At 41.6% G+C, this 12608-nt stretch overlaps 1 protein-coding gene across 1 annotated transcript in view; it reads left to right on the forward strand.

The window, feature by feature from the left end:
- Window positions 1-3681, forward strand: part of Oprm1 (opioid receptor mu 1) — a 35237-nt gene extending 31556 nt beyond the window's left edge. Inside the window, exons 2-3 of the mRNA XM_052169906.1 lie at window positions 2037-2389; window positions 3146-3681. Of these exons, the coding sequence (XP_052025866.1) occupies window positions 2037-2389; window positions 3146-3681 (889 nt within the window). The remainder of the gene's footprint in view (window positions 1-2036; window positions 2390-3145) is intronic.
- Window positions 3682-12608: the final 8927 nt, after the last annotated feature.

Below are 12608 nucleotides of genomic sequence, written 5' to 3' on the forward strand. Positions count from 1 at the left end.
AAAAAAAAAAATCAAAATATCTAAACCAAATGTCTCTTTTGAGACCCGAAGCCATTTCTATTTCCCATGATCCCCTTCTTTTAACATCTTCATGCCCTACACTAATAAGAGCCCACTGGGCAGTTCACGGATAGAGGATAGAAAGGAGTCATTTTCCAGAATAAAGCTGGGGTACCACTGAAGATTGTGACTACATAAAAACTAACCGTGAAAACCCATGTACACAATGTGCTTCCTTCATCAGTCTTACTTATTATGGTAAATTGTTCTGCATATCATTCCTACCTCACCATTCAACTCTCTGAAGCCCGTCAAGACAGATGACACTCCTAGATATTTAGCTAGGAGAATAAAACACGAATTACTTTTACTTGGATGTTCATAATAGATTAATAGACAGCAGACAAAAGCTCTATGCCAATCACTTCCTTGTGGCAAATGGCTGGAAGAAGGAATCGGGTTATAGTCATTCAAGGAAAAACTTCTTAGCAAGATAAAAGGAAGGATTTTGATGCATGCGACCACATGGGTGACACCCACGTAATTACACAAATGGAAACAAGACAAGGAAGCACCCATGTTGGATGTTTATTTGCATAAAACCACTAGGAAATGCAAATGAATCTGTAATGACAGAGGGCGCACCAGCATCCAGGTTTGCTTGGGGAATGTTGAGGTAAGGTTTGGGAGGGAAAGGACAAAGCTAACAGAGTCACATGAGGAAATGTTTGACTTTTTTTCTGTAGAGGAAAATGCTATATCTTGCAGGTCTCTTTTGGAAGTATTCATCGAAGCCACTGGGGCACTGAGCAGCTGTAGATCCCAAGCGATGCAGATAAACAGGTGTACCTGCGAGCTAACAGCTATTTACAAAAGAGGCGTGGCAAAAATGGCTCTAATGCCAGTGGCTTACCAGACGCTGATTTTGATGGCAGTGATTTTACTACTACACATATGTCAACAATACCAAATTGTATTCACTCTGTATCATTTCTTTCATGTCAATAGCAACTCAATAAAGACCTCACACATAAAGCTGAAATGCTTAAATATTCACCATCCGCTGGGTGAGGGCTGATTCACCATATGGCACGCTGGCATCTACTTCCTGCCTCTGTGTTACCTCTCCCTCAGACTCACCGTCATTTCCTGGTAGGATTTTCCCCCTTCCTGACAAATATGTTCATTGTAGCATTTTAACTCTAACCCCTTGGCTAGAGTTCTTGTTCTCCTAGAATTCCCTGTTCCTATCACCATCTTCTCTCTCGAGCTTTAAGACAAAATGTGGGCTTCTGAAAGGCTTTCCGCCTTACATGTACCTTACCTGTTCTGGTCAATGATCATTTCCGTGCTCCATAGTGACCACACATGGATGTAGAGAAACACAAGGCTATGCACACAATTGCGGTTAATAATTTTAAATATATCTACATATATATTATATACAATGTATATTTAGGAATATATTTGCATATATGCATATATGGGTATATATGGATACATATATACATATATGGATATATTTTACATTATTTTATTAAGTTATGTAAAATATATTCAGTTATATATATGCATATTTCTTATGTTTAGAATCATTATCTTTCTGGCAATCCCCCATGCCAAGTCACCATGGCTACCACATTAATAACAAGGGAACAACCTAAGGAGGGCATTGCACACTTATGTTCCCAAAACTTGGGAATTAGGAGAATCAGGGGTTCAAGACCAGTTTTTCTGTATAGCAGGTTCAAGTCTAGTTTGGAATGCATGAGATCCTGTCTCAAACAAATAAGCAACACCCCCAAATGCCATGTTTTCTATCGTAGTAACTAGTTAATAGAAAAGAAAACTTGTGATTAGGAAAATTACTATTTATCTCATGGGCACTCAACTATAAACCTCAGTCACTTGGAAAAAGTCCTGGGTCTACTCTCATGGTCTTCCATTAAACACTGATGCTTTCTTAAGAGGATACTACCTGTCTTTCAGGTGTTGTCTCCAACAAGTAATTTCTCTGCTATTCTTTGGTTTCCTAGATACACCAAAATGAAGACTGCCACCAACATCTACATTTTCAACCTTGCTCTGGCAGATGCCTTAGCAACCAGTACCCTGCCCTTCCAGAGTGTCAACTACCTGATGGGAACGTGGCCCTTCGGAACCATCCTCTGCAAGATCGTGATTTCCATAGATTACTACAACATGTTCACCAGCATATTCACCCTCTGCACCATGAGTGTGGACCGCTATATCGCTGTCTGCCACCCGGTCAAAGCCCTGGATTTCCGTACCCCACGAAATGCCAAAATTGTCAATGTCTGCAACTGGATCCTCTCTTCTGCCATTGGTCTGCCTGTAATGTTCATGGCAACCACAAAATACAGGCATGGTAAGGGTTAACATGGGCCTGAGTTAAGGATGAGGGTACTTACAGTCTGAATTGTTGGTGATGTCTGCACCAAGCAGAATTCATGATCTTTGTCAAACTGTACTTTGAGTTAAGAAAATGCCTTTAAATATTTTGAAATGAAAACATTTCTCTGTAATGAAAAGCCTTCTAGGTATTTTAATAAGGACAAAATCTACTTCTTCCTGATTTCTCTGTTCTTATTTCATCAAAATGTTGAATAAATGAGAACAACGCTTTTGCAAAAGTAATTAAAGCTTCAGCCCAGCAAACGTTTTAGTGAGGTTTGCTCATAATTTCCAAGCAGTTGCCTACCAGACAAATTCACATCTCCTGATTTAACAGCAGCTGCCATCCAGAAGTGGAGGGTAAGAATCCATTAACAGGAAAAATCCTAGAAACCGTGGACGACGGTTATATCTTTTACAACAGCATAAATCCCACAGAGTGTCTGACTCACTGAGAAATGTACACAATTTCTCACTTCATAAGATCTTAATGTGATCCAAGTGGGCAGAAAAATAGAAAATGTGGGAAGGAAAAGAGAAAAGTAAGTTCCCTGTACATCAATGGATGAGTCTCTCCCTTAATTTCTTTAATTCCGTGCTCACCTATCTGTAAGCAGCAAACTTCACTCAGCGCAGGTCAAAGCTATTAGTAGGCAAAGGAGCGACTTTAGAACCTGATGATATAACTAAACATCGCTGCTAATTATTCTCGAAACTTCTTCCCTTCCAGGGTCCATAGATTGCACCCTGACATTCTCCCATCCAACGTGGTATTGGGAGAACCTGCTCAAAATCTGTGTCTTCATCTTTGCCTTCATCATGCCGGTCCTCATCATCACCGTGTGTTATGGACTGATGATCTTACGACTCAAGAGCGTCCGCATGCTGTCGGGCTCCAAGGAAAAGGACAGGAACCTGCGCAGGATCACCCGGATGGTGTTGGTGGTCGTGGCTGTATTTATTGTCTGCTGGACCCCCATTCACATCTACGTCATCATCAAAGCACTGATCACGATCCCAGAAACCACTTTCCAGACTGTTTCCTGGCACTTCTGCATTGCCTTGGGTTACACAAACAGTTGCCTGAACCCAGTCCTTTATGCGTTCCTGGATGAAAACTTCAAACGATGCTTCAGAGAGTTCTGCATACCAACTCCCTCCACGATCGAACAGCAAAACTCCACTCGAATCCGTCCAAACACTAGGGAACACCCCTCCACGGCTAATACAGTGGATCGAACTAACCACCAGGTATGTGCTTTCTAGATTATGTATAACATATAAAAGTATAGCACCTGGTACCAGTCTAAGATTTAAATCTTTAAGGAGGTCGGTGCCTGGGGAATTGAGGCCAAACCGGAGAACAGAGGGCAGAGGGAACCAAATTCTGATCACAGTGTCAGGGAGATGTGCCACAGAAATATACTTGATATATGTGCACAAGTTCATTTAGATATAAAGATTTGATAAGTAACAATCTATTGTGCTGCTAAAAGTTACTATCCTCACAGCCTTCTCTTCTTCGCAAAATAAACGACTTTAGTAGGTTTTAGAAGTAATCTCACTTTGGAGTCTTGATTCACACAGCAACTTTCTAAAAATCCAAAATATCTCGCCAATATCCCTATTATTTAAAAGCAAACCCCACTCTAATTCTCTAGTTAAAGAACATTGTCCACTATGGTCATTCCCAAGAAAAAGAAAAAAGTGTATCTATGTATATGTTACTATATATGTATGTGTTATGTGTTATTATGAGTGACCATATATATACATGTATATATATATGTTATATTTGTATGTTATATATATGTGTATATGTATACATATATATGTGTGTGACATGTGTGTGTGTGTGTGTAGGCCATCTCTAATATTTGTTAAGGCTTTGTTTTGCAGATTCTACAGCTGAACACTAGAGCAAATGCCAGCATATTACCTAATTACTATATTAAAATTAATTTTAAACACTTTCCATGCTATTTGGAAATGATTTAATGCTGATCAGAAGTTTGGACATGTATTACTATGTCCAGGAGAGTCCCAAGAAGATCCAAGATTTGCTCACAATTTTGTAACCATACAAGAAATGAACAAAGAGGAGAATATCTCTTATCTCTAATACCCATAAAACTAAGTGGCCATGTTGCAATAATTCAACACCTAACCTAAAACCCAGTGCATATATGACTTAATTATTAATATTGGCTTAATTAAGTATTCCAAAATCCTTCCCACACCTAAAAATCACAGTGAATATAATTTTGTAATAACACAGAGTTGAAACTCAAGCCTCCTCTGAGGAAATGATGCTTGGGTTAAACTCTGTGTTTAAGGCTAAAAGGAGCAAGGCTAAAAGGATTCACACAGAAAGATGACAGACCGAGCCTGCTGAGTGCGAGGACCAGCCAGAGGGAGGCCTTGGCCAGCTCGGCGGTAGCTCCTCCCACTGGCTGTCTCTCCATCACACCCTTTATCCCTAGTCTTTCACCCGCCCCTTTATCCTCAACTATGGCTACCCCGGCATAGCCCACATTCAGTCTTTCTACCTGACCTCAGATTTATGTAATGCAACCTAGATGACTCTGCCTTGGGAGGCGTTAATGCTCATATCTCAATAGGAAGCATGGCTAATGCAGGGCATGTGACCAGCACCCCTAGAGAGCACGGTGGTAATGGCAGTAGATTCATTCCCAACTCAAAGGCAATTATTAACAAATTTATCTCCCTGTTTCCAGCTCAGAAATCAAAGCCAGGCAGAAATGGGTTTCTCCACTGCTGCTGCTTCTCTCTCTCTCTCTCTCTCTCTCTCTCTCTCTCTCTCTCTCTCTCTCTTTCCTCTCTCTCTCTGCCCTCTCATTGTTATCCACATGGAGACACATAACCCTTTCCTTTTTCTAAGCAGCCCTCTTTTTATTAGGGTCTTTCAAACTCTTTCCCGTCACTTTGAAAGGGAAAGGATTTAAATTGATTTTTTTCCTTTTTTGTTTCTCCAACCCAGGAGGGTACATTTTAGAGAACGCAGTTTGAAACTGTCTATCCTAAACTGGGCTTCCAATCTTTGGCAGTGAGATAATTTACTTTCATTAGAGAAAAGAAAGAGAATAAGAAATCCTGGGCTCTTCCCCCCCCCCCCCACCTAGGTGTCAAGCTGGGTCTTCCCTCCCAGGCTTACAGGGGCGTGGCTGCATGGTGGCATCCTCTAAGATGCTGTTGGGCCTTCTCATCCTGCCTGACCCACCTGACCATCCTCTCATGGAAGCAGAGTCCCCAGCCTCTCTATTTCAGCACATCCCGGTTTTAAACATGGCTGCCTTCCAGCTTCTCCAAGCCTGCCTTCGCCTCCCTTCGAACCCCAGTGTCTGCACCTCAGTGTGGTTCTTGCACAGCCAGAGAGTAGAAGGGAAGATAATTGGAGGTCTGCCCTAAGTAACTAAAAGGTTTGCTTTAAAAATACATCCAATTAGCACTTCTCGTTATCACTGCCTCTGCGGCGCAGCGTCAGCATCAGATACCGGAGAAGCACATTAGCCTGGAGCTGGCTGCCTCCCAAAGGCCCAGCTGGGAGAGCCGGACCAAGAAGAGAAACTGCGAGCAGCAGAAGAGATGCCCTGACATAATTGAAAATGAACAGAAATCAAAGACCCTGTTCACCAATCTCTACCGGGGTGTCCTTTTTTGGGGGTTAAGGCAGTCAGGTGAGGAAGGCTGGAGTGATAGTTAAGCCTGTGGCGGTCATTTCTGGCATCTGCTCTGATCAGACCTGAAGGACGAGGCAGGCAGGCAGGCTACACGGCTCTGCCAGTGGGAATCATTGGGATTACCTCAGAGTGAGGCTGAGCAGCAGGTGTCGGGGTGCTGTAGGCTTCATGTTTATGCATTCCTTTGTTTAGAAAATGAGCCATCCTGTTAGGAAACAGGCTAACTGGGTCAGTGTGAGTGAACTTTTTTTAGCTAGAAGTATTAGAAGTTTGTCCTAGTTATCAATGTTTATGTTCTCTTTGTGTTTTCTCCACTATATATGTCTATGTACTAGTATGTGTGTGTATATGTGTGTATATGTGTGTGTATGTATAGGTATATATCATATTCCACGTGTCACACGTCAAGCATGTCCCTACCCTGCTGATCAGAAATGCAATGTCCATCCAACCTCCCCAGGGTGTCTGTATTCTTTTTTGTTTTTGTTTTTGTTTTTTTTATTTTTTGAGACAGGCTTTCTCTGTATAGCCGGTGTCTGCATTCTGAGAGCTAGACACTGAGGCCATGTCCACATAGAGATAGTGAAGTGACAATGTGACGGTTGTCTAGGTAATTAGATAAGCCATATGTACCAGAAAGTTCTGTGCCCAGCATGCATCCAGAGTCCCACAGTCCAGTAAAGGCATCTCATTTAGGTTTTCTCAGACAACAGAACTATTCCAAGCCTAGAAGGTAGAAGCGACCGTCTACGCAGACGACGGCTGTAGGATAGATACATCAGTGTCTTGGACCAGGCCTGCCTTCTGTGCTTTGGATGGGTTTTAGTTCTTTTCACCCAAGCCAACCACCATCAGGGATGTCAGTCACCTACTCTAACATGGCCACAGCAGGAATGACTAGGTCCACAGAGTCTCACCCTTAGAGTATTACCTCAAGCTTGTCTTCATCCTGGCCACAGGTTCTGAGGGAGAGAAAAGAGAAACCAGCCTCACTTCTTCAGGCCTGGTTACAGAAACAGCACCAAGTGTCCTGGTGTGGTGAGTCAGTGGCTTGCTGCACAGGCATGAGGACCAGAGTCTGGATCTCCAGAGTCCCAGTGGATACTGAGGGGTGGGGATGGGGGCCACAGCCTGCCTGTGGTTACAACACTGGGAAAACACAAGACTATGCATCCCTGGAGAAACCAGCCATGTGAGTGAGCTTTAGGTTCAGTGGAGAGACCCTACCTCAATAAGATGTAATGTTGATCAAGGCGCCTTCCAGCATCAACCTCAGGCAACTGCAGGCACATTCACCCACACACAGAGACACATAATCCTATAAGGGAAGGACATCAAGTTACAGCCATGCCTACTACCGATCAAATAACCCATCCACCTAGATCTGAATGGGGGAAAGACCCTAGCTCTTGATGACAGGAGCTATAGGCACATTGCAAACAGATGGACAGAGGGGGGCAGAAAGATAACTGAAGTCAGAGTTGCTCATGCTGTAGAAGACAGCTATTCCAATGCTTCCCAATGGTAGAGACACAACCATCTTGCTCTTTCTGATGCCTCTAGTATCCACCTATCCCTGTGCCCGAGATGTTAGAAAGCATTCCACAGATATCTCCAGAATGGCTGGATAAGGAGAGAGGCTGGTGGCATTTTAGCTATAGAGTATATATGGAAGAACTCTTTCTTGTAATAACAACTCAATGACACCATAACACTGACATTTTTGGCCCACCTCTAGAAATAATGAACAATAGGCTTTCTCCTCCACAGCCATTGGTATTCTAATCCCAAGGTAGACTTTGCAAAAAGATGTTCTCAGATGCCCTGGTCTTCTAATTTGATTTTTAACAAGATGCTTCAAAAGGCCAAGACCTGTCCTAGAGAAGGCTTGACCTCACTGAGAGGGGGGTGAGGAAGATATTCTCGTCTGGACTTTGTTCATCCCAAGCTCAGTTTCCTGGTCCCTATGAGGTGCCCATGCTCACTTTATGTCCAGTGTGTTGTCCAGTGTGGCTTTTTTATTGTGATTAAGTGGATCCCAGCAAAAGCATTTGTGTTTTGGCTGTTCATGTTACAATTGAGGATCCCGCCCATGTACCATCCTGCTGTCCTGTTGAACTGGACTTTGCTTCAGAAGACTTCCCACTGAGGACTCTGAATGATATCAGTCTCCTTCAGACCTGAAATGTCACTGTCCACACTCAGTGTATTCTTGCTTGCCTTCTACCCTGACATTACCCTACAAGGCACGGTCAACTTGATATTTGGGGGGGGGGGGGGGGTTGAAAATTTTTAACATTATATATAAAAAGCGGGATAACTCTGTTAGGTCAGTGTCTTAGTCAGGGTTTCTATTCCTGCATAAACATCATGACCAAGAAGCAAGTTGAGGAGGAAAGGGTTTATTCAGCTTACACTTCCACACTGCTGATCATCACCAAAGGAGATCAGGACTGCAACTCAAGCAGGTCAGAAAGCAGAGGCCATGGAGGGATGTTTCTTACTGGCTTGCTTCCCCTGGTTTGCTCAGCCTGCTCTCTTATAGAACCCAAGACAACTAACCCAGGGACAACCACCCTCAAGCCCCCCACACACACACCATTACTAATTGAAGAAATGCCTTATCTCATGGAGGATTTCATGGAGGCACTCCCCAACTGAAGCTCCTTTCTCTGTGATAACGCCAGCCTGTGTCAAGTTGACAGACAAAACTAGCCAGTACAATCAGCTTGGTTACTATTTAAATATAGCAACCGTAACCATAATAGAGTGATATGATACTTTCCCACGCCAGCATACAAACTAAAGGGTGGTTTTGTGTGGTTCAGCACATCTCTATCCAATAACATCTCCGACAGGTAAGCATGAGACGAGAAATGTTCAAGGAGGTTAAATGGTTCTACAACATCCAATAATCAGTAACGGGCAGACTCAGGACAAGCAGCACCGGTTTTAAGAATAACTGAGAGCGGGTCTCCTCTGCCCACGCCCAATGTTAGGTTATGCCTCTTTCAGTGAGTGTGGTATGACCGTAGCCAGAGATCTTCTGCCTCAATGGTGAACTCCAGAAGATAAAGGATCTTTAAGATATCTTTGAAGGAATTATGACTTATCCTACGGGGCCAAGAATCATTTTAAATAAAACACTGTTGAAAAATTCCCGATTTAAGTAGTGAGCAAAGTGCTCGCTGTGTAACCATGAAGATCTGAGTCTGAATCCCTAACACCCACATAAAAATCCAGGACATTGTCACACATCTGTAACCTCTGCACTGGGGGTGGAAAGGTGGACATCCCCAGCTTTCTGGCCAGCCAGAGATTCTGAAACAGCAAGAGTTCAGTGAGAGGCCCTGTCCCAAAAGATAAGTTAGGGAGAAAAACAGAAGGAGACACCTGACTTTAACCACTAGCCTACACACACACACACACACACACACACACAAGCACATAGATGCATATGCATTCATAGAGCACACGAGTCCGTACAGAATAAGTAAATTGTATCTTTTCCTTTGGTCACTACCATATTGGTTAAGCAATTGTTATGGTTTTCTCGCCCACAGAAAACAAGACTTACAAACAATATTGTTGTCTTTGAAAGAGAGCCTTCACTTTTATCAATGAGTCTTACAGGGTTAAGTCTTATAATCGCAACGAAGTTAACATCACATTCATTTTTCTCATTAGCATGGTAAGGCCATTCCCAAATCCTCTGATTACCATCCTGAAAGAACTTTTTTAGCATGTCAATTCAAGGAACAGGCAAAAAAAAAAAAAAAAAAAAACGCAACAACACAACAACAAAAAACCATCAGGAGATACTTGAATCTGAATAAGCTAGAAAACTACAGTCTCCCCAGAGAAGGAAAAGCAAAAGACTGATCTTTAAAATCAACTACATTGCTTTCACAAACTAGATTCCCGGGGTTTTTGTAAGACATCTGGGAGAGCTAATTCAGGAAGGAAATGATTTCAGTTTTATAACAAAAGCTCTAGATGAGAATAGCTCGCAAAATTACGGTACTGGACCACATTAATGCATTCTTGGTGAATGAAGCCAAAATGGCGTTTCTTTCAGCTCTTTGGCTCAAAAAAGAAATGGTTTAATCACTATGTGTGAGTGTGTGGATGGGCATGTGTGTTTGTGTGTGTGTGTGTGTGTGTGTGTGTGTGTACTATGAATGAACATCTGTGTATGTAGGTTTACTTGAATGATATACCACAGATAACACCAGTAGCTAATACGTTCCATCTATTAACTATAATAAGGGTGAAAATAATGTTTAATTAGAAATATGTTATTTACTCACTTGGCTTTAATAACATGTATTGATTTATTTGTAACTAGGGAAGCATATATCATTTAATCGTATGCAGTAAGAGTTATAATCGATAAAATGTAGGGAACAATTCTTATGGGAGAATTTATCCACTGTCATGGTTCAAATGCAGCGACTGAGAATTAACTCAAATTACGTCTAATTTTATGATCGATCCTTCTTGGTTCTTCCTTCTTGGTTCTTTCAGTTTTATGGTGACTTGGGTCTGTAGTTTTCTTTTGGCAGGGCAAGTTTTAAAGCTTAGATGAAACAATATTGCTAATATCCTATTTCCCTGTGCTCACTTTTCCTATTACTGTACATAACTCTTAAAATATAGCAATTATTTTTAAATTAGATGTTATCTTCCTCAGCTAAACTGAAGTTTAGCTGAATAAATTCTTATTTTGTGACCATCTTTGGTGAAAAGAGTCTCATCTTCTGAAATTTACTATTTTGAAGATGGTATTTTTATTTTTAATTGTGTGTGTGTGTGTGTGTGTGTCTGTGTGTGTGTGTCTGTGTCTGTGTGTCTGTATATTAGTGTATGTGAGTGCTATGCCTATGGGGGCCAGAAGATGGTATCAGACCTTCTAGAACTGAAGTAGCTGGCCGTTACCCACCCCCACCTGATGTGGGTGGCTTATGCAGTGATGTTATGCACTTGTTACCTCTCCATGGAACACAAGCTGAAAATGACATCACAGTTTGAAATAGTAGCTCTTCGATCCTAGAATGAATGTACGGAAAAAATAGGTTGGGTCATATAGGTTTGTCTACAGGAAGGAAGGGGACAAGGCAGGGACAGGGGAGAATGAGAAGAGGTAGACAATTAAGGCTGGAAGAAGACTAATCTAGATAGCACATCTATGCTCCAAAGCCACTGCTTCTTCTTGTAAGCCTTCTGTGCACACCAGAAATCTCAGGAATTCTCAAAATGGAGGCTTTCCCTCAACACCTCAGCTATGCCTGCTTTTCCAACATCACTAATCCTTCATAATCGTTCAGAAAATGTTTTATAACTAAAAGAGAACTCATCTGCTTCTTTTGATTTAAGGAAACTTAAATATCTCTGGGCTTGGGGGACATTGGGATATTAAAGTTTCCTCAAAGGAAGCTGAAATGGGTTCCTTCAAGATGGAGGACTAGCAAGCAGTTTATGGAAGGTGATATTAAGAAAGAAGAACATATCAATCAAAAAGATAGTGTTGTGTGTCTTGACAACAACAACAACAAACCCAATTGATAACTTACAGAATTAATAAGTGTGCAACCGGGATATGACTTCTGTGCATTTGACGATAAATCTGCTGTTTAACCCTTATTCCAACTTACAGCTAAGAACATCTTTCTTCCTGCACTTTCTTCCCTTTGATTTCAACTAAAATGTCATTTATTCAAAGGCCCCTAAATATTGCCAAATCCAGTCTCATTCAGATCCTATAGATTTAATATTAGTTTGAGTTGCTCTTTTGGGGGAAAATGACCTGTAGCCTAATTCATTATTCACAAAGAATTAAGGGCCAATCAAGGTGAAGTGTTGTTAATTCTGGAAAGGTCTGAACAAGGCCTACTTTCCTAGCAATAACAAAGCCTCAAGAGGTGTTCAGGATTAAATACAGTTCATAAAACATAAATTATAAAGCCCTGGACATAAATCGCAAGGAGTAAGAGGAAGCTCTGTCCTCCTGGGTAAACTAGGGTCCCAAGATTAATGGGAAAGATTTTAACAAATGAACAACCCCAAACTATCAAACTGTGTAAACTTGTCCCAGAACCTAGGTCGATGTTAGAGAATCAAGGCTGCTTATGGCAAAACTGCAAAGAAAGAAATTAGCTACTAGATGGCACAACTGGGTGAACCCAAGAGCCAGTATTTTATGTAGATTTGAAAACCTCTGCCAATCTATAACCGCACACTCTGTTTAGTTCTGATCTCAATTTAATGATGCTGCGACTTAGCTTTATAAAATTTTATCTCATTGTATTCTTAGGAGCCTCAGTCAGCAGAGACATGATGGGAATGAGTCGACTGATTAGGCAAGGTTTCCTGAGCACTGAAATACAAAACAAATATAGAGGTTACAAGAGAAAATTTGCAGCCCGAAAATTCAATTATGGAAACAAATGGGTGTTAGAGTAGATATTTTAAGGCCTCAGAGAGGTTTTATTT

Source organism: Apodemus sylvaticus, chromosome 23, assembly GCF_947179515.1.
Source record: "Apodemus sylvaticus chromosome 23, mApoSyl1.1, whole genome shotgun sequence".
Classification (NCBI taxonomy): domain Eukaryota; kingdom Metazoa; phylum Chordata; class Mammalia; order Rodentia; family Muridae; genus Apodemus; species Apodemus sylvaticus.